At 45.3% G+C, this 19,751-nt stretch overlaps 8 protein-coding genes across 8 annotated transcripts; 3 read left to right on the forward strand and 5 right to left on the reverse strand.

Annotated features, from left to right (window-relative positions):
- Nucleotides 1-1,949: 1,949 nt before the first annotated feature.
- Nucleotides 1,950-3,278, reverse strand: V1508DRAFT_360084 (uncharacterized protein; the record flags this gene model as incomplete). Its single annotated transcript, XM_066937132.1, has 1 exon — nucleotides 1,950-3,278. One exon carries the CDS (start codon nucleotides 3,276-3,278, stop codon nucleotides 1,950-1,952), a length of 1,329 nt encoding a protein of 442 aa, XP_066793355.1.
- Nucleotides 3,279-4,673: 1,395 nt separating this feature from the next.
- V1508DRAFT_424841 (uncharacterized protein) lies at nucleotides 4,674-6,259 on the reverse strand. The gene has a single exon (XM_066941343.1). It carries the CDS (start codon nucleotides 5,875-5,877, stop codon nucleotides 4,975-4,977), a length of 903 nt encoding a protein of 300 aa, XP_066793356.1. The 5' UTR covers nucleotides 5,878-6,259; the 3' UTR covers nucleotides 4,674-4,974.
- On the forward strand, nucleotides 6,034-9,278 carry V1508DRAFT_424844 (uncharacterized protein). Its single transcript, XM_066941344.1, has 2 exons — nucleotides 6,034-7,633; nucleotides 7,696-9,278. The coding sequence occupies exons 1-2, from the start codon at nucleotides 6,499-6,501 to the stop codon at nucleotides 9,105-9,107; spliced, it is 2,547 nt and encodes an 848-aa protein (XP_066793357.1). The 5' UTR covers nucleotides 6,034-6,498; the 3' UTR covers nucleotides 9,108-9,278.
- Nucleotides 9,279-9,423: 145 nt separating this feature from the next.
- On the reverse strand, nucleotides 9,424-10,717 carry V1508DRAFT_424845 (uncharacterized protein). Its single transcript, XM_066941345.1, has 4 exons — nucleotides 10,398-10,717; nucleotides 9,910-10,341; nucleotides 9,729-9,835; nucleotides 9,424-9,674 (listed from the first exon to the last, which is right to left on the reverse strand). The coding sequence occupies exons 2-4, from the start codon at nucleotides 10,273-10,275 to the stop codon at nucleotides 9,542-9,544; spliced, it is 606 nt and encodes a 201-aa protein (XP_066793358.1). The 5' UTR covers nucleotides 10,276-10,341; nucleotides 10,398-10,717; the 3' UTR covers nucleotides 9,424-9,541.
- A 136-nt stretch (nucleotides 10,718-10,853) lies between these two features.
- On the forward strand, nucleotides 10,854-12,179 carry V1508DRAFT_424850 (uncharacterized protein). The gene is made up of 2 exons (XM_066941346.1): nucleotides 10,854-11,029; nucleotides 11,102-12,179. Exons 1-2 carry the CDS (start codon nucleotides 11,001-11,003, stop codon nucleotides 12,027-12,029), a joined length of 957 nt encoding a protein of 318 aa, XP_066793359.1. The 5' UTR covers nucleotides 10,854-11,000; the 3' UTR covers nucleotides 12,030-12,179.
- Nucleotides 12,180-12,249: 70 nt separating this feature from the next.
- V1508DRAFT_360018 (uncharacterized protein) lies at nucleotides 12,250-13,289 on the reverse strand (the record flags this gene model as incomplete). The annotated part of the gene is made up of 2 exons (XM_066937130.1): nucleotides 12,250-12,710; nucleotides 12,761-13,289. The coding sequence occupies 2 exons, from the start codon at nucleotides 13,287-13,289 to the stop codon at nucleotides 12,250-12,252; spliced, it is 990 nt and encodes a 329-aa protein (XP_066793360.1).
- Nucleotides 13,290-13,478: 189 nt separating this feature from the next.
- On the forward strand, nucleotides 13,479-16,012 carry V1508DRAFT_391661 (uncharacterized protein). The gene is made up of 2 exons (XM_066937942.1): nucleotides 13,479-13,982; nucleotides 14,032-16,012. Exons 1-2 carry the CDS (start codon nucleotides 13,499-13,501, stop codon nucleotides 15,804-15,806), a joined length of 2,259 nt encoding a protein of 752 aa, XP_066793361.1. The 5' UTR covers nucleotides 13,479-13,498; the 3' UTR covers nucleotides 15,807-16,012.
- On the reverse strand, nucleotides 15,614-18,716 carry V1508DRAFT_424854 (rab-GTPase-TBC domain-containing protein). The gene is made up of 3 exons (XM_066941347.1): nucleotides 18,377-18,716; nucleotides 16,145-18,325; nucleotides 15,614-16,078 (listed from the first exon to the last, which is right to left on the reverse strand). Exons 1-3 carry the CDS (start codon nucleotides 18,602-18,604, stop codon nucleotides 16,013-16,015), a joined length of 2,475 nt encoding a protein of 824 aa, XP_066793362.1. The 5' UTR covers nucleotides 18,605-18,716; the 3' UTR covers nucleotides 15,614-16,012.
- Nucleotides 18,717-19,751: the final 1,035 nt, after the last annotated feature.

Consider the following 19,751-nt stretch of genomic DNA (forward strand, 5'->3'; position numbering starts at 1 on the left):
TATGTCGAATATTCGATTCGATGGTCGAAGAATGCTTCGAATAATATTCGATATTCGTATCCGACGCCGGGGGATTGGCCGATATCGTATCCGACACCGATAATCGGTCGAATAATATTCGCGCCGTCGAATATCGTCAACAGCCCTAAACACATGCCAGCACGCTACGCGCACTTCGGGGCGAATAGTTGTACGTTGAATCTGGCCTTCCCAGATGACAAGCGGGGCGGGACCATCAGATCCTTTTTTTGGGTAACGTTCAAAATACAGGGTTTAGTGGTTGTCTAATTCAAGGATGAATAAACACGACTAATCAGCTCATGTGGCGGCAGAGGTCCGAAACATCCGCAGCCCTAAGCTGATCAACTTTAACCTCTGATTCCATGCTTACATTAATTAGGGGTTTTCAAGCAAACACCGTGGCGGGAATATTGATTTTTCTGAAGGGTTAGGGTACGAGGTTAGGGTACTATGGTATTGCTTATGCCTGAATCGCCGAAAACTACTATTTTATGGCCCTCCTCTCGGACTCTTCCTGGACACGAGACCCGTCTTTTGATTCATTCCTAGAGGTCACGTTCCAGTCGTTTCTTACTTTCTACGCAACAACTACCTGTACCTTTGAACCTATGTAAGAAAAAATCGACGACGTTATCGATTTGATCGCTGAAACAGATAACGCTGTTTCAACTATCGTTCACTCAAGAGCAATACCGGTTAGATCCCAGACAGTTTTCGCTCGTACCTCGTATCATACAGGAGATCGAGCGCGTCGTGCTGTGCTACAAGAGCCTGGCGATGTCACGTTAAGACTCTCGAAACAGGCAATTTTTAAATTGGAGATTGCTTTAGCAGTTCTGGGCAAATTTCCGGATATAAACAAATCTTGATAACAGCGCTGTTGCAGTCTCGTACAGGAATGCGTTTTAAAATCGACTGGCAAGTTTATTCAAAGATAAAAACACCTTCCCTTTAGGTACCCATTGCGGTGCTCAGAGCATTCACGAATTTCGGACAGGACAAGGTTAAAGTATCAATTTTCAACACTTTTTTTTATCTGGTGCTTTGAAGCGTGTGATCAGCCATTTATATAAGGCATATCCCGAGTCTGCCTAGTGCATCTCTTTATCTTGCAATAGATTATTCGCATTTGAAACAATCCGCTTGAACACCAGCTGTCAGATCGAGATCCAGGCACTCCTATGACTAGTCTATTACTCTTCCATCGGGAGTGCACACAAGGTAACATGGTTGCCACTTTATGCCAGCCAATCGAAACGACTTACCTGCACATTGAAGGAATAATTCGATTTACCGTCATAAAATACGTCTGCGTACTATTGCGGCTCTGAAAAGATGAACGCGAGTGATATCAATCATGGACCATCCGTCCCTCCATGCTGCATGATATATCTTAAATCCACTGTTTACATTGCTCTTTTTCGTCCGGCTTAGGCCTTTCCTTGACGGCGCCATAATGGCCTGGGCGGTACAACAGAATCGCAAGATGTTTGAATTTGGGCGGACACAACATACATAGCTCATCATCTGTGCTTGATGATCACCATCGAAGCTTTTTGTACAAAGACAATACTACTTGCGAAGAGGACCCAAATATAAGACTCGAAAAAGACAATATGTATGACCAGGATTCCCAGTTCATCTTTATACGCGATGCTTGTTTGTTTATCTTGCACGTTCATGGGAAGCGAGGGTAATGCTCTCTGACAGGGTAACGGATAATCAGATCGGAGTTGTTGTCTCCATGCCATCCGGCTCAGCGCCGGACCACCAGATCTCGGCATTTTGTATGTAACGTTCAAGTCCGGGGTTTCGTGGCAGTGTAATACAAGAGTCATATACTCGAGTTATAATTCCTAATTATACAGAGTCATCCCTTCTATCTGCCTAGTCATTACCATTCGTCGAAGAGTGCTAGCCAGTAGCACTTAAGAGACGGATACTGTCATAAATTGATGCATTAGTTTGGATGCTGTGTTCTCACTACCAGTTGCTGAGCTATCTCGTGTCGGTTCAACCGATTGTGTCGTCTTATGTGCCATTTCACAGTCATCGTATTCGTTGCTATCGAGAGAATTGTATTGCTCTCTAAGTTTCAATCTCTCTTGTTTGATCCTGCGCGTCCACTCAGATTTAGCCAGCCCCAAGTCTTCGTCGATAAGCCTTTTGTCAATTTCACTAGCGGTAAACAAGCCCTCCCATCTTCTCACCCTATTTGCATCACTGAAATATTCGGCCTTGAGTCCCTTGATAGGACTTTCTGGTTCAGGCTTGGCTTCTGGTTCTCCAGGTTGCCGGATATTAAGTCTCTCTAATGGCAAAACCTCAATAACTGGCATCGGATTTCCGTCGATAGAGCATTCTGGGGCAAAGATGTTTGGTATGCGCCATCTAGCGTGGCCTTTCCACACGTTCGGTTTATCGGCCAAGTCCGTTCGGAGCGCAATGTATGACGGTGTATCATTCAATGCGTTCCGCGCATCGTCGTCGGTAATTGAGGACAATGATGTGCGATCTAATTGTTCTGATGGGGTAACTGGCCGACGAATGACAGTGAAAGACGTCGAAGTTGAAGCCGATTTCATTGGCGAGGAGTCTGGTGTGGATGCAGGATTTATCCGTGGATGTGGATTGGCATTACCATGGAGGCTCATCCGCTGCCGGATTGTCGTCATCATCTTCTTTTGTTGTGGCTGATCATTTTTGTTTGCTGCAAGTCTGGCAGTACGGGACGAAGGTGAATTTTTGGTTGATGTTGCCGGCTTTGTATTTTTTGGAGATTGAGCCTCTGTTGCGCCATTGGTTTGTTGCTGTACTACAGGGTCATCGCCATTGGATAGACGCACACAGAACCGCACTCTGTTGCCAGCGTCTCCCAGAGTAGATTTCTTGATGCCCATAATACGATCCATTGCAGCCGCACGCGCGATTCCATGCCATTTTTTCTCCTCTTTTTGTCCGACAGGGGACACAAATATTTTGCCTTGCACAGCGATGTTTTCTCTCACGAACGACAAGGTGCATGGACTAGGTGGAGTGAGTGCGTCCTCCTTTGCTATTGTAATATCGGTAAGTTCGTATGTTTGAGCAGATAATTTCACGCCGGGGAAGATATATGCTTGAATCCCGAACCCCAGCGCCAAGTATTCATTCAAATCACAAACACGCAGTGTTAAAGTGCTGTTCTCTGATTCAGTTGCACTGCAATCCTTGAAGCGATGATGACGTTGGAGATAATATTGGAGCAGAGACGGCATGTCGGTGACCGGAATCGTGCGGGATAGAGTCGTAATGCTAGGGGGTGGTGGCAGTATTATCACTTCGAATGTTTCCGACTCCATTTGTGATGTAGACTGTGCTCAACTGCTAAACTTGAGATTGTAGGAGGCTACTTGTTCCTGTGCAATTCTAAAGGAATAAAAGATTTATGAATTGGTAAGCGGCTGGTGGGAAAGTTAAAAAGCAGCCTGATCTGTATATATTGATAAGGTAAGACCTTCAGTCAGAATTGAAATTCTCCACTTCCATGATCGGCTGTGTCTACCACAAAATGACAAAATATCACCGTTGGGATTAAGCACTAATAATTTCTAATAGTTGTAAGTTAAATGATTAAATTAATGGAAAATTGTAGGTATTCAATGCAACTCTTTGCTAGGAATGAACATTGGCGTCGAAAACCGAAGCGGTGAGCCGCTGATTGTGCGGCTCATTTACTGTCGATTAATGTTCGCAGAGTGATAGGTAATCATAACGTAAAATTGCTTCAGTTTGAACGGTAACAAACTCGATTTTCTTTTCAGAGTAGGCTAGATGACATTGCCGGCTGATAACATTTCCAGCATGGTGAACTGGGGATTCACCGGACTGCACCCATCTGCCATACTATCCGGCGGAATAACAGCATTGATACCGGCATCTGCACTGCGTCATCGCGCAGCAATGGTACCTTGAGGTGTAAGTTCGAAATCCATTTTGCTGTATCAGAGATAACTGCTCAAACACTTTATTGTAGCCAATGTATGATGTATTCACGTCCATGAGGTAGTCCGACTCATCTTTTGACAAGCCCGAGTTCCAGCATTGCTTGACATGCCTTGATATTTCGAACTTCGGAGCGTTCTTTCATATCTTCAACAAAGAGACCAAATCCACCACATAATAGCAATTCCCGAGCTACCATCCAAAGAATCTTTCCAAAATGTGCAACCTCGATTGAGCTTTTATTAGCTATGTGTGGCCTGAAAAGGCTGCTGCTGTCAGTCGCTCAGTGTCGATTGTATGGACATCATTCTGATGATTGAAATGGAAATTAATTTTCTACGAGAACAGGATCAGCGCTGGAGTAGCGAGTGGATGCGAACGACCGAGATCAGAAGAGGAAAGAAGGCTTGCTTTTATGCCTCTATTCAGGGTAACGTGGCATAAACCGGTAAGACCTGGGTCGTACCATTGTATATTGTACCCTAACCTAATGAGCTCTTGAACTCGAAGTTTGGAATACGCACTAGCGCAATCAAGATTAGCAGACCTGATCCGTGTCATCATATCAGCATTTACATAACAAGCTGCACTATTGCAAAGCGCAAATGTAATCCATTTACGATTGTTCTCTGTTTCACTGAGACAAATGATCATTTACTGATGTGAAGTGACCCCTTTGCGACACGTGATGGAGAACCACCTTATTTGCCCTCATAATAACAGCAATATGCATGCACATATGGAATATTTGGAATTCTGCTCGTGCATCTTCCTTGCAATCTGTTACGCCGATCATGAATTAGAAGGCCGTATCAGTCGGTCTATAACTGCTTACTAAAACTTGTAGCTATCTAACAGAATAATTACGTCCGTCAAACAGATGCATTGACAGAAAAAGTACAGCATACCTCAGAATATAATGCTTGAACGTTGGTGACAGGTACTATAAACATCAAACCTCCAGCTTCACTAAGTATCTTCCGTAAAGCAAATTGTCAAGCTCTCTATTAATTCTCTTGCAGTACAAACCAACGTACCGGCGTTAAACATAGCATCATCAAGCAAAATTATTCGTGTGCCTTGTCGTTGAATGACGTGCAATTTCCTATGCATTTCCTCCGCTTTTCCGTATACAGCATCTGGGATTCGAACCACACCCGTCGTAACTTGATCACCATTCATTGCACGGAGATAGGTACAAACCCCTTTAGTGTCATGCAAAATTGATTCCAACAATTCTAACAAAGGCGTGATGTCTACTATCTCGACTGGCGCAAATGACTCATCTATGCTTTCACTAATGCCGGAACTACTAGCGTCAAGACCGAGATAATTACGCAAATGCAGCGTAACATTAGTGTTTTCAATTTTGACATAAGGTTCTCTCCATGAGTCATCCATTGCTCCAGACAGCGCAGGTATCGGATTACTGGCGATGAGCTGTTGCACCATGGGATCCTTAAGTACATCCAGCATTTCGTGTGGAAATCGAACACTAAAAGACATATTTGATAGTACTGCAGAATATGATGGTGTTTCCGGCCGAGTGTTACGCGGAGTTGAATCGATGGTGTTAATAAAATGCCGTACTTTACTACTGTTTCCACAGCCCATCCAACATGGTTTCAAAATATTCGCTCGGATCAAAAATTCAAGTAAGCCCACTGTGCACAATATCACGTCCGAAACCAAATTCATCTCAGCCACGTAGTCATGCTTTGACATTTTAATCACATTGTGCTCACGTTGCACTGCCACAGATTCAACTATCGTGTTGGGCTGCAAAGTGGGCCCCGAGCTGACGTAGCGAGCGTTGTCTGCTAGGACTGCGCAGCATAGTAGTGCAACCAATTTGCTCTTAAATAGCATCATATCAATACAAATGGACTGATATCTGGCCTGTCGCTAGTTCTGGATATCCAAACGAGGGAGTCTAAAACATGGACAAAGCACGAACGACTACTATCAATACAGAAACTTTAAACTGCTTTCGCTAGGCCGGATCTCAATGTAGTGGAACCACCTAAGCATATTTTGAATCAATGAACTAGGCAAAGTTCTCTTGAAAATGCTCATATAAGCAAATTCCAATTATTAAATATGTCATGCGTTACGTAGGTTAGTATCTAGCCTTCGTAAGATCAGTGTCCGTCCTTCCACCTTTGTCTTTAACTTTGTTTTGGTCGAGTTTGTGGTGAGATAGTGGAGTCAAAATCTCTTGGGGTGCTGCATGACAGCTGAGGACCGTGACCATCAAAGCAACCTGATCATCAATATTGACAGTGGTCAACCGCTACACTTACCGTCATCTGCTGAACTACAGCGGGGCGCCGCAATATGAGTGCCGGCAGGCGCAGCCAGGCTTAAATAGTGTGCCGTATTTCCGTGTCCTCTGTCTAATGCTTACGCATATCCGGCACCATTTGCCAGAGGAGATTTGTTCATCATTACTTGTGGATAGTCAATTGTGCATATCTATTTCGTCGCACTTGAATGGCGAGTAGTGCGATCATAGAACAGCGGCATAATGCCTTGCCCGATGCCGCTTTTGCTTCGCCCTCCCCGATGCCATCGTCATCTCGACTGCCAGCACAAGAAGAAGCCATCTCCTCTTTCCTAAAACAAGACTTCAGAACTGTGACTGGAATTCAATTATATTCAGGAGATCAGTCAAGGGCATCGCTCCGGACGACTAAATCTCGCCAGCTTCTGAGAATGGACGCTCATGAGCAACTGCAGCTGACGGAACAGAGTAGCAAAGATGATTCTATTATGACACGAAGAGGATCTCGTTCTGCAACAAAAGCGGGAAAGTACAGAAATAAACTTTCCCAAAGACAGAGAAAGGCAATAGCCGTTGAAAAAGAACGCATCGACACCAATGTTTGCGAGCAACGCACACTGCAAGAAGAGGAGGGTAAGATTATGCCTTGGGCTATTAGCATGATAGCTACGGCGGAGTCGGCGAAAGCCGATACTGCGATTCCGGAACCTGACACTTCAAATGCCAATGCCACAACTTTGTCCAATGAAGTCAAGAAATCAACGCTGAATGATGAATATCGGGCGAAAACTATTGTTCCCCGTACTCGTCATCTACAAGAGGAACAGAGGTTACATGACGACACACCGGGACGGCAGCGATGGATTCATAACCGTGAATATTGGTCAAGGCCATATACCGATTTGGGAAAGAGTCGTGCATTAGAAAATCATGGTTTGCAGCGATCTGAGTTAGATCAAAGCTCCACAGAAAGCAACATAGCAATAGATATCTCCCAGTTATCACTGTGGGATGTGCCACTGCTTCCGTCGGATAACGTTGCCTCCTCTGTGATGCGTTCGCGGTCCTCAGCCGTTACCAAGTGTTTACACATTATGGAGCTGTTAGACATCATATCTGAATATGTTTACGACAATGGATCATCTCGCGCAGCCTTTACTACGAGCCTCAACTTTATGCTAGTATGCAAAAGATTCATGCTTGTCATGTTTTGTAAGCTCGCATCTATCAGGTTCTTCGATACTTTCTACAGTGTCGGGCGCGAGAGATTTGACGACCACTATGCATATTGTCTGCGTCATTTACGCTTTAGAGATTCATACTTAACAAAATATGATGATGAAGGCATGTTGTTATCCGATGTTGAATAGACTCAAAATATTCTGAATGCTAAATGCTTGCTATAGTTAATTCAACTAAGTATGTCGACCAAAACATGATTATCTATTCTAGATACGGTTTAATTCGGTTTCGCCAGGCATCATTTCCAAAACTCCAAACCCTGGAGATCTGCGAGGCGGGATCTCTGAGTTTGGTATTGGCTGCTCCTCTGGCGCCCGCACTTCAACAAATCATTACAAGATCTCCTGTTCTGCTGTCTGACGGTTGTATCATGCAGATAAGTGAGTTTTATAGCAAGCTTCGTCGGATCGAAATTGCGAATCCTGGTATCCCTTTGCAACCGCACGAGATGGATTTCAATACTGGTTTCACCGACAAGGCTTTTCTGCATCTACTTAGTCGAATTCGAGGCACTCTTGAAGAGCTAGTGCTATACTACCCAAAAGCGCCAGATGCCAAACAGCGGGTACTTGAACGTCGAATAATAGCGCCCCGCTTGTACTCATTGTCACTCGCGGTCTTATCCTCGATGCCGCAGCTAAAAGTTCTCGAGACATTCGCTATTGCAGAAAAGAGGTACACCAGAGATCACAATAATTTTCATGAAGGGAGGCCCGTGTTTAATGAAACTTTTAATATGGCTCCCACTCTGGGCTTACCAGAGACCGTTGCCAAAGAGGACCATTCCGGAGCTGTTTATGCTCATCGATTTCACTCACGGCGAGCAGATGAATGGCGAGCTGGTGCATCGACGTCAACTGTCGCGTCGGCAATGTCTTTATTATCTACACCTGGTGAAATAATTGCCTCCAGAAGAACATCTTCGTGCTCATCTTCTACGCTTTCATCTTCTTCGTCGTTGTCGGTATCTACCTTCAGCAGTGATCCAAGCGAAATATCGTCGACAGTGTCAGAGCCTCAGTTGAATCAAACATTTGGTTCAGTAGATTCCGCCATCGCTGCACCTGTCAACGGATTTTGCCCGTTCGAGAAAGTGGTACATAGAAAGAAATTCTTCTCATCTTTACTGTCCCTGAAAATGGTATCTCACACAGCTGAGTTTGTGCTTGCTTTCTTATGCATGTTTCCAGGTGGGCGCGAGGGATTGGTTGACGATGACATTCGCGTATCTAATTTGGAGGACGAGGAAGATGAAGAGAAGACGGGTACGACCTTGCGGCATCTTGAGGTCACGTTTATAATAGGCTCAGAGCTCGAACGATTTTTGATTCGAGCATGTGCCTTGTCCTGGAACGATGTAGACGTGCTGCAATGGGAACGAATGCATGTATTCCGCGGTTTAGAATGCCTTAAGCTCAACGTGATAGGCGAGTGTGCTTTGAAAACGAAAGACTCACCTCAGGTATATGTGGCAAGAGAGTCGATTGCAATGTTCGAGATGGCATTTCCACATATTACTTTACTACTGACGTCGAGGGTGAAGATTATTGATGAGTTCTCTGATAACAAGGATTGAATTTAATTGCGTTGTTTCTGTATAAGGATCTATACGGGTATTTCCAAGTATCATATAGGACTAGTCAGGCGTTTCCTGTAGGCTGGGTGATTTGATGTAGCATGTCTATATTGGTGCATAATTATTATCGAAAAAGCGGTGAATAAATATACAGTCAAATTAACTCTGGATAATGGAATTGATTTATCGGTGTAAATGGGCCAATTAGATCTTCTCTACTATTTTAGCCACGTCTACTAAACTTATGATGAATTGCGACGGGCAATCTCCTATGTCACGTAATTTGTTTAATCTTTACTAAACCTATATGAGCACATTTGCAACCGTAAGTTGATGAATTTATTTTTATATATCACTAACTGTGGTCATATACTGTGGTCATATAATACACAAATTGGCGTAGTAGTAAAGCGGTATATTCTAAACTTGACAATCTACCTGCTGTAGTCATCTACCCCATTAAATATAGCCTCAACTCCCAGCACTTCAGAAATCTCGTGGCGCAATAAGTTTCCCAATGTTGTACCATCTCGATGATCCGTCCACTGCGAATCAATAAGGTCATATCTGAATTTCTGTTATTATACCTGATGCCTACTCAAGAAAGTTCCCCTCACTTACCTCTTTGGCCCAGAAATGGGGCTGCTTAACCATATCTGCTTGTTCGGGGGTTGTTTATTGATAACGTAAGTCCCATGAGGTGGTAATATCAACGTCAAAACGCCTTGCTAGATTCGTAAGTCATATTAGCATTCTACACCACCTCCTACCTCAGTTGCCTCTGCGCACCGTAGGGACTTACCGCCAGTTCAACGTCAATCTTAGGCTCCGTGTCCGCCAGATCCTCGCAATGTTCTAAAATATTCTCCAGAGTTTCGTCTGCTATTGCGTGATATTCGTTCAGACTAATCTCATCCGGCTTTAGGGCCCGGTCTTCATCTTCCGCCTCGTCTGCTCGCGCATTGGTAGAAGATAAACTCCTAGCAGCGACAGGAGTTAATGCATAAAGACCATTTCGAGTAAGTAGTGGCTGCCGGGATAGAGGTGATGGAGACGCAAGAGAGAAGAGAGTAGAGATCTGATGGGATGTTGTTGGGCGGGTCGATGCCTTAGATGATCGGAACAATGGAGCGATGCGTGAACGAAGCAAGGGCCTGTATAAACTCATTGCAAGATATCTGTAGAATAATCCGTCCCAAACAGCTGTATATTATTAAGAACGTTGAACAGCGCCCTGCGTTGTTAAATCTAATATAATAGAAGAATTCGTTGCCAGATCGTGATACTTACTGCGATAGGGTTTGGCCATGTTCGCGCACTTGCTGTCCGCATTTGTATGCAACGGACGTTTTCACCGCCGCCTTATTTGTTTTGTATACATAAATCGCTATGATGAGAGGATTCTATCATTTGCACCACAGTATATATTTGTACCTAGCCTACGTTTTGGGGTCATGCCATGATAGAGGATTGATAGTCTACTGCGAGACGGTTCGACACTGGGCTCAAAATATCATATCACGAGCAATTGCTGCATTATTGAATTGTCAATGCTCCGAAATTTATCCAAATGAATGATTTATTATACAGCAGGTATAGCATACTAGGTTGGCGCACAAATAGCAATTCAATTTGTCAGAGGAAGCTACCCAATTACTCTTGTACGTCCTACCCCTGAATAGAAGTGGTTACCCGGGCCTTATATTTATTAACCAGATTGTAAGCTATATTGGAGTCCCCGAGATCGATCTGCGCCGGGAGTAACCTCTATCTTGAACGAACTAATCCCGACTTCCGATCAAAAGGAATTAATACTTGAACTCTGTGTCCAGCTCCAGTATCCGACTAGTATTTATCAAGCGAACCGATTGACCGATCTGCGATAAGGGAGACATGAGTTCGAAAGATTCAGAACCCGAGACGTAAGTTCGTGCATTGGTCATTTCAATTCTCTATGACAATTGTATCAGGGATATGCTAATGTTATATTTTAGATCCGAAGCAAAAGACTTTTCAAATGAACTAGATCAGATATTTGGCCTTGGCGGGTCGAAGACGATATTTAGCGCACGGTCATCGTCGATGAATAACCAGCAACAGCAAGAACTGTCTATTATCGAACAGCAGATTTGGGCGACAGACGAGCGGATACGGCGACGCCACGAGGAATTGGAGCAGGGAATGGCTAAACCAATAATCAACAATATGCTGGGTAAGAAAGAAGGCAGCATTAATGCACCTTCAGCTAGTACAAGCGTTCTAAAGAGGGTTCCCAGAAAGAGCCTCGAAACGTCCCGCGTCAGCGCGTCGTCAGATGTCTCAGATACACTTTATAATCCGCGATCTCGACCATCTTCAAATGGACACACAATTGCGTCGACGGAGATTGGTAGCAGAAAGAGTAGAGATCAAAGTCTAGGTGATCAAAGTCGAAAGACTAGCATTGGTGCTATTGGTGCCAAATTACAGAGCTGGACAAAGCACCACAAGCAAGAGAAGTCGCAAGGAGCATCAAGATCTGCCAGTGATTGCAGTACCGTTAGTGGCAATGGCAGCGCAACCAACGAAGGAACCCGCAGGGCCAGCCATTCCGCAGGTGACTTCCAGCAAAGGTATGTGTCTCCTAAGGGATCCGACGAGAGCAATGATGCTGTAGTTAATACGGAGAAGAGTACAATAGATAGTAGTATTAATTCTCGTAGTGTGGTGGTTCCGAGAGCAGCATCTGTGACGACAATTGGTGAGGGTGCGGCTGACCGTCCTATGAATTCATCGCACACACACAACTGGAACGACGTAGCTGATCGCATCAGCACCGACAAAGGAAAGAACGAAGTGGTAGTGAAAGACGGGTCAAGGAAAGCTAGCGGGTCGGGGAAATCGTTTCCGTCGTGGTTGAAAGTGAATAGGGATACAAGGTAGCAATAGCCAGATAAGTGCAGAATAAAATGTTAGCTATTACATATTCGAATTTTGGTTGGTTATCGGTAGCAGTACGCCTATATACGAACTCATTAAGGATCATTACTCATCGAATCAAGGATGCTGCTTCATGCAATCCTTCTACAAGGCAAAAAGTATGTAATGCATAACACGCAAAAAAATACCGTCAAGACCATTATTTACTCTTAATATCTCGACCTCACTGTCTAGGAGCAGGTAAAGCCAAAGGTTGCGGAGGTGCTGGCAGGGCCTTCGCAAATTCCCGCACAGTGATCTTGCACTCAACTTCCCGACACAAGTCCTTCTTCCGCTTCTCAGGAAAATCAGACAAGAATTCAAGACCAGATGCACGTTCGATTGCATCAACGGGCACATAAAAACTTTTTAAATCTGCAGTATTGGGAATTGGCTCATTGGGTAGAAGGAAGGCACCAACGGCTATATCCTGAGCGTGAGGGTTCGAAATTGGAGATTCGGCGACAATGAGCTTGTAGAAATGTGTCGGCACGGCAATATTCGGTGGATTTCCAATAACCTCGTAGGTAACTCTAAACTTTCCATCGGGATATTTCTTCGGGAGGTACAGCGGGCCAGTAACAATCCGAACCGAACTGTACTTCTGCGTCAGACGACGACAGAAGTCTTCGAAATGGGCCCAATCTAATCACGTTAGCCCTCGACAGCTACATACTCAGCAGCCTAATGATTACAGTCACGATTAAAGCCGTCCCCAACTTGCGGTGCAATATTGGTCAAGAAAAAGGTCTCGTCCATTGCTGATTGCGAAAATTTAGCATTCGCGGCAGGCGCCATGTGTCCCCGGTCATAGCCACTTCGGAAGTAATCGGCTAGCCTTGCCCGGAACTTCAGAGGGATAGACTCATTCTCAGTGAACGTGGACTTCTTCCGATCAACTCCTTCAGTGCGAGAAATGCTCTGTGGGGTAATATGTTCTATAACGTAGGCCGGGTTGCGCATGCGCCGGTCGTATGCGGTGATGTACTCCTGACGGAAATCAACATCGACGTGCGGTCCTGGATGTCCATATTTAAAGAAAAGTGCCGGCTGGACAAGCTTCGACGATGAATCAATAGTGACTGAAGTTTCAGACGTCGACGGTGAAACGGAGAGTGTACTGGTGTCAATCGACGACGACACCGAATCTGGGGAATCTACTACCTCAGAGGGATCAGGCTTCTTCTTTCCCCCAAATCCTAGAAATCCAGAAGCTGTATTCATGCTAGAGACATTGGCAGCTGAGAGAAGAGAATCAAGCCAACCCATATTTCATAGATACGCGGCGTGGTAGCGAGATCAACTTAGTATAGTAAATTCTCCTGTTCCTTGAGGATAACAAGAAAATTAAGGGTTTACGCGATGCCTTCAATGCGGCTCTGCGATTGTCTTGAAGGCCCAACATTTCCATTCCCACACCCCTCACTCAGTTGATGCATACACTGGCAATGTCACATCCGTCTTCTCGAGTGCAGACGCCTATTGGAGGTACTACTTCTCCTGTGCAGCCTCCGAAGCTGTATCCGCTACCCGAGCCGCCGACTCCGGCTTTCATAACCAGTTACGCAGACTACAAGTGCGGAGTACCAATAGTTCTTGATCTCGGCACCTGGCAGACTCGCGTGGGTTATTCCATAGACGATACTCCACGATTGACATATCCTACCCAGTTAGCACGCTATCGTGACCGAAAGATCTTGCGCACATTCACATTAGTGGGGAGCGATGTCAATCTAGATGCGAATACCCGACAGGCGGCTAAAAGTCCCTTTGACGGGCCTCTTGTGGCAAACTGGGAGTATCTTGAGGCAATATTGGATTACGCATTTGTGAAATTGGGAGTATCCAGCGATGGCAGGGTGGATAACCCGATAGTGATGAGCGAAATTCTCGCTTGCCCACTATCACAGCATCGAAGTAAGTCCGGATAGCTGCCATTTGTAAACTGCTAACGATGTCTCCCTAGGTATGCAAGAGTTGCTATTTGAAACATATTCCGTTCCCGCTGCGACTTTCGGAATCGATTCTCTTTTCTCATATCACTACAACAATGGCTCGACCGGCCTAGTCATCTCAGCTGCACACGAAACGACGCATGTTCTACCAGTCATTAATGGCCGTGGCATACTGTCGCAAGCCAAGCGTCTCAATTGGGGCGGTCATCCAGCAGCAGCATCGCTGCTTAGTCTTGTCCAGCTTAAATATCCTCACTTCCCTGGAAAACTTACACCCCAACATGCGGAGTTGCTAATAAAAGATCATTGCTATGTCGCACCAATGTCATACGCTGACGAAATGGATCACTTCTTGGATCGGGATGATAATTTTGATGAAAGAGACCATATCATCCAAGCTCCTTTTACTGAAATTATACAACCGACAAAAACGGAAGAAGAACTGGCTCGTATAGCTGAGCGACGGAAGGAATCAGGGCGTAAACTACAAGAACAAGCCGCCAAAATTCGACTCGAAAAGCTGATCAAAAAGGAGCAGGAGTTGGAGTACTATAGAGGAATCGAAGCGAAGTCTGCGGAAGTCTCGCAACGGGAGTTTACACGAATATTAGAGGCTGAAGGATTTGACGATGAGAGTGGGCTCATAAGGACCATTCGAAATTTAGAGAAGTCGATCAAACGATCGAGGAAGCAAGATATTGGCGAGGAAGAATCTGATTCAGAGCCGCAGATGTTTTCGCTTTTGGATATTCCAGATGACCAACTAGACGAATCTCAGATAAAGCAGAAGCGCCACCAAAGACTATTAAAGAGTAACTACGATGCGCGAATGCGAGCTAAAGCCGAAAAGAAAAAAGAAGAGGACCGTCGCAAAGAAGTTGAACGCAAAGATGAGGAGTGGCGTATGAATGATCTGGAAGGCTGGATCAAGAGCAGACATGAGCAGCGAGATCAAGTTTTACAGAAGATTAAGGAGAAGAAGCGATTGAAGGAGGAGCTAAACAATCGCAAGTCCCATGCGTCTCAGCTGCGGATGAAGTCGATTGCAAATTTGGCTTCAGATGCTCCTACGTCTTCCGGCCGAAAGCGCCGTCGTGGAGGGGCCAACGACGATGACGACGATACATTTGGGGCGAATGACGAGGACTGGGCCGTTTATCGTGATATTGCCAACGCATCAGACACTGAAGAAGATGTGGAGATGGCCGAAACAGTACGCAAGCTTGAAGAGCAGCTTCTTACTTTCGATCCTGATTTTAGCCTTGATAACACTCTCGACGCACAAAACGACTGGACAAATTCTCTTATTCATGCTTTTCTTCGTGGATCGCGACCATTCGATCCATCGTCACGAGCCGAAGCGCATCAGATTCATTTAAACATTGAACGGGTTCGGGTCCCGGAGGTTACCTTTCAGCCATCAATTGCTGGGCTCGATCAAGCTGGCGTGGTTGAGCTCGCTAGTGATGTCGTTTTACGTCGAATGCCAAGAGAGGATGCGACTGTGGCTTGTAAAGATATTTTCCTTACTGGTGGTTACAGTAAACTAAGAGGCTTTGACGAGAGACTTCTGCACGAGCTACGGGCAGTCTTGCCAGTAGATATGGATTTGACCATTAGACGCGCCCAGGATGGAATATTAGACGCCTGGAAGGGTATGCGGAAGTGGGTTTCAACAAAAGAAAATATGACGAAGATGACGACGAGGAAAGAGTACGAGGAATATGGACCGGAGTACATCAAAGAACACGAGATGGGAAATATGGCAATTGTACAAAACATGTAACAGGGAGCGAGCACGGTGAGCAAAAAGTTTCCAGAACATTAACAACATGACATCTAAGAAAGAATGTCACAACCTACACAAGATAAACCATTCCGTATGCGACAAAGATTTATTAATCTCATAATCATAAAATAGAGCTCTTTAATCAGCACTCGATCATAACGCAGAACTGAGATGAGCATATATCATAACTATGTAGATCATGGTCATTCCTCAAGGACTTTTCTTATATCGTTCCATCGTCTATTCAGCGACTCATGCATCTCATTAATCTATGAAACTGATTAGCATTATCCATAGCATCAAAGCACTTGCAAGCAAACGCAATCATCACTTACCGAAGCGTACTGTACTTTTGTGTCAACCAGCTCCGTTTCCAGCGCAGCCATTTGATCTTCTAAAGTTTGATTCAAATTCATGACTTCCAAATTCCGTGCCATGAGTGAATCCATCTCTTCCTTTACCTTCGCCTCCATTTGTGCTTCTAGTTCTGCGGGCAGCGACTCGATTCGCTCCTGAAGCTCTAGGTTCTTGGCCTTAAGATCCTCATTTTCGGCCTTGAGATCAGTATTCTCGTCCTTTAATTTCTCAATCTCAACTTTGCCTTGAACCATCTCGTTTGCAACCTCAATATGTTCACGGTTCAGAGTAGCGAGACTATTCTCCAAACGCTTAATTTGTAGAGTTAGCTGACCATTGAGAGTTCGAAGATTCTCAATCTCCTCCGTCCTTTCCACCTCTGCTTTGTGCAGCTCATTATACTCAGCCTCGTACTTCTTAAGAGCGGCAGGTAAGATCTTGACTGCGTACGCATCCGCAACCAGTTCATTCACCCGGTATGTCGTCTCCTGCGACTGGCTACTACTGCTGCCTTTAAATATCGAAGGAGTCTTGTGATAATGCTTGGCTGATGATTCAGAGTCAATATAGACATCAAAGAGGCCGTTCTTCAAGAAATTGACTAGGGCATCAAACTCAAGATCAACGATAGCATCCACATTCCGGCGCAAAAGAGCCACACCAAATCGCAAAATGGCTTCGAGGCCTTCAGCAACGACGATATCGAATATGCGTAGCACAATTGGTAACGGAAATTTGTAAGCGAAGAACGTGAGAAACCACTGCGAGGCGTACATCGACGAGAGCACTCCCTGACGAGCGAGATGAACATGAATTGCCGGGAGAGTATCCTCAATAATTCTGTCGAATTGGTACAGCTTTACGTGCAAGCCAGGCATATCAGGAAGGAATAGATCTCTAAGTGTGTATATCTTCATGAGATCGACAAGTAAACAAAAGGCTTCCTCCTCCTTCATATTCAGGATCAATGGAACTGCGATGAATGCCATACCCTGAATATAGCCAACATCTGGATCCCAGAGACTATATGCTTTGATAACATTAAAAAGTGAGTCTTGGTTGGCTGTCTTGGCAAAGCTAGTCCGCGATATATCTCGCTGAATACCCTTCTCGTGTGGACTACTTTCGCTGAGCAATGAACTGTAAACATCTTCGAGAAGGAGAGATTTCGAGGAAGCCATTAGCTGCCATATTGTGCCTCGGAGTGGAGGCGGAAGACCATTTTGGACCGCTCGAGTCAACTCTGACGGATGCGCTCGGGCCATATTTGAGTAGTCTCCAACAATGGACGTCCAAAACTCCCAGTCAATAGCCGCAAGATCGTCATCGGACTCAGCACCGCTGTACGACTTCGATTGGCGTAACTTCTCAAACTCTTCTTGTAACTTTTGAGTACCGGCAATGTGAGCGTCCTTCTCGGATTGCTCCTTACTCTGAAGATCCTGGCGATTTGCGTCGACGCGGCTAAGAAGCAGTTCATAATTTGGCACTGAGGCCTCGCTTGCGGTTGTCGTCGAGGAAGTCGCACGGCTGGTTTGAGTGGGCCGAGCTGGCATCAGCGGCGCATCATCCACATACGTCTTCTTTGACTTTCGCGGTGGGATCGGTGGAGGGGTTCCTTCTGACACCAGATCTTTGGCCTTATCCTTACTATTACTTCTGAGCCAAGAAAATGGGGACTTTTTATTGGGATTTCTCGGAGGAAGAGGAGGAGCAACAGCGCCAGCCTCTTGCAATGTTTCCGTCGGGAAAGTCGATGAGTCGGTAGCGACAGCAGCCTCAGTTGCAGCCACTGCCGTCTCGTCGTTAAGGCTGATCTCGTCCAGTTTCTCGACTGGAACAGGCTCAACTTCCGCAAGTTCCTCAGTGGACATTGCCTCTCCTAGATCAGCCCCCTCTCCAATTGGCTCACTTCCGCGCGCAGTTTCAGTTTTGGTCTCGGTGGCGCCCTCATATATGCTGTTAGTGTCCTCCGGTATACCGCCCCCCCCGGTTACGTTTCCAACGGATTTAATAGTAGCTGCGGTCTCAATTTGCGGCTCCTCCGGCGATGTGGGCTCCGTACCTTCAACTGAAGATTCTATTGGCGATGTCAAATCCCGCTCAGATCGTGGTGACCGGAGATTAACCGCATCTTCCAACTCGCCGGCGTCTGTAATCTGGAAGACCTCATCAGCGCGATTCTACTAGACAAATACCGTCACACATACATCTGCAGAGGAATCAGTCTGGAGAGCGTTCAATACTCCATTCGCAGCCTCAATTTCGTCGGAAATGTCTAATTGAGAAGATCGCGAATCTACGTCGCCATTGTCGGTTGGCTCAGTGGAATCGGTAGTGGCGGTGGTAGTCGTCGACGTCGCCATAGTTGCTTCAGGGGCAGCATCGGCACCAGTTGTCGGCGCCTCGGCAGCGAAATCTCCCGGAATAGAAGACATGGAAATTGGCCTGCCAGTAGAGCTCGAAACCGAGTGTATGAGGACGCGTCGATGAAAGTACACGAGAATTAGTGGTGGTCGTCGCCGAGGTGGCAGGAATAGGTTGGATGCATCCCTCCTTGTGTGTTACAGGACATTTGTGAATCACTTCCGTATAGCAAGTGGTAGAGTGACTTCTCCACTAATATGGAAAGGGTAGCACCGATGACTAAAGTTAAGTGAAAGTCAAAATTTCGCCTGCATACTTTATCTTTATGCATCAACCTAATGCTTAGCGCAGAGGTTAAAGTACTTACACTATACAGCTCCATATAACATAATTGGAATTTCTTGGCCGTAATTATGCCACAACTGACAACGTTGCTGAGCCGATTTTATGCAGGGTAGACAGTTCGCCTGCCCGATGGAACTCTTTTTGAGTATATATTGGTTCGTATGATCCAATACAATCTACCCAATCTTATGTCGGGTTTCGCTAAACTGCGGACACGATATGTATCTAAATTTATATTGTCTATATTGGACAACTGGATTGTTGTCGTCAAAGAACGAATTCATAGCGTTTGGCTCAGTGAATGTCATTCTAACATGTACAGATTCAAATCCTTTTAAATATTCTATGCATCTTATAATATGCAGTCGCAATTTCCACAATATGTACAGTCACGCTACCTGATATTCTGAAAATATAGCTGTACTTTGGATTCGATTGACGCAATGCTCTTCACAAAGTATGTCATATTGCTCAGCCTAGGTTCTGTTGACTATACTGGAAAAGTGGTGAGCAAGGCACCAAAGGATTTGGCACTGTCCATTTGAAAGCCTTATTGGTCAAGTCCCTGTAGATACCGTCAGATTGTCTGCTTCCTTCCATAACAAAGCATAGTCCCCTAGTTATACTTGCATATGGGCATTGTCTGGGCCTGCAGGTATGCTATCTGAACTTCCTTGGGCAAGGAACACTGATAGCATACCCCTCTGGTCCTGAATGCACTAGGTTCGAACTGCATGGATTAAACCCGTGGGCTTTTGTCTCTGATGGCCTCTGCAAAAGATTCCTCGGGCTGATGATTAACTTGTGTAGACGACACAGCACAAATTGAGCATCCTTGGCATTGCTGCTTTATTCGGCAATATAACCCAACCA

The sequence above is a fragment of the Lipomyces doorenjongii genome (genome assembly GCF_038497915.1).
Source record: "Lipomyces doorenjongii strain NRRL Y-27504 unplaced genomic scaffold V1508scaffold_74, whole genome shotgun sequence".
Lineage (NCBI taxonomy): Eukaryota > Fungi > Ascomycota > Lipomycetes > Lipomycetales > Lipomycetaceae > Lipomyces > Lipomyces doorenjongii.

Excerpts from the sequence above, each read along its gene's own strand:
- V1508DRAFT_424841 (XM_066941343.1), bottom strand. The coding sequence starts at position 5,877 with ATGATGCTATTTAAGAGCAAATTGGTTGCACTACTATGCTGCGCAGTC.
- V1508DRAFT_424844 (XM_066941344.1), top strand. The coding sequence starts at position 6,499 with ATGGCGAGTAGTGCGATCATAGAACAGCGGCATAATGCCTTGCCCGAT. Across the intron at positions 7,634-7,695 it reads AACAAAATATGATGATGAAG|TTAATTCAACTAAGTATGTC; the intron begins GCATGTTGTTAT and ends TGCTTGCTATAG.
- V1508DRAFT_424845 (XM_066941345.1), bottom strand. The coding sequence starts at position 10,275 with ATGAGTTTATACAGGCCCTTGCTTCGTTCACGCATCGCTCCATTGTTC. Across the intron at positions 9,836-9,909 it reads AGATTGACGTTGAACTGGCG|CAAGGCGTTTTGACGTTGAT; the intron begins GTAAGTCCCTAC and ends TTACGAATCTAG. Across the intron at positions 9,675-9,728 it reads CCCATTTCTGGGCCAAAGAG|ATATGACCTTATTGATTCGC; the intron begins GTAAGTGAGGGG and ends ACAGAAATTCAG.
- V1508DRAFT_424850 (XM_066941346.1), top strand. The coding sequence starts at position 11,001 with ATGAGTTCGAAAGATTCAGAACCCGAGAC. Across the intron at positions 11,030-11,101 it reads AAAGATTCAGAACCCGAGAC|ATCCGAAGCAAAAGACTTTT; the intron begins GTAAGTTCGTGC and ends GTTATATTTTAG.
- V1508DRAFT_391661 (XM_066937942.1), top strand. The coding sequence starts at position 13,499 with ATGCATACACTGGCAATGTCACATCCGTCTTCTCGAGTGCAGACGCCT. Across the intron at positions 13,983-14,031 it reads CCCACTATCACAGCATCGAA|GTATGCAAGAGTTGCTATTT; the intron begins GTAAGTCCGGAT and ends ATGTCTCCCTAG.
- V1508DRAFT_424854 (XM_066941347.1), bottom strand. The coding sequence starts at position 18,604 with ATGTCTTCTATTCCGGGAGATTTCGCTGCCGAGGCGCCGACAACTGGT. Across the intron at positions 18,326-18,376 it reads AGACTGATTCCTCTGCAGAT|ATTACAGACGCCGGCGAGTT; the intron begins GTATGTGTGACG and ends GAGGTCTTCCAG. Across the intron at positions 16,079-16,144 it reads CAAAAGTACAGTACGCTTCG|ATTAATGAGATGCATGAGTC; the intron begins GTAAGTGATGAT and ends TCAGTTTCATAG.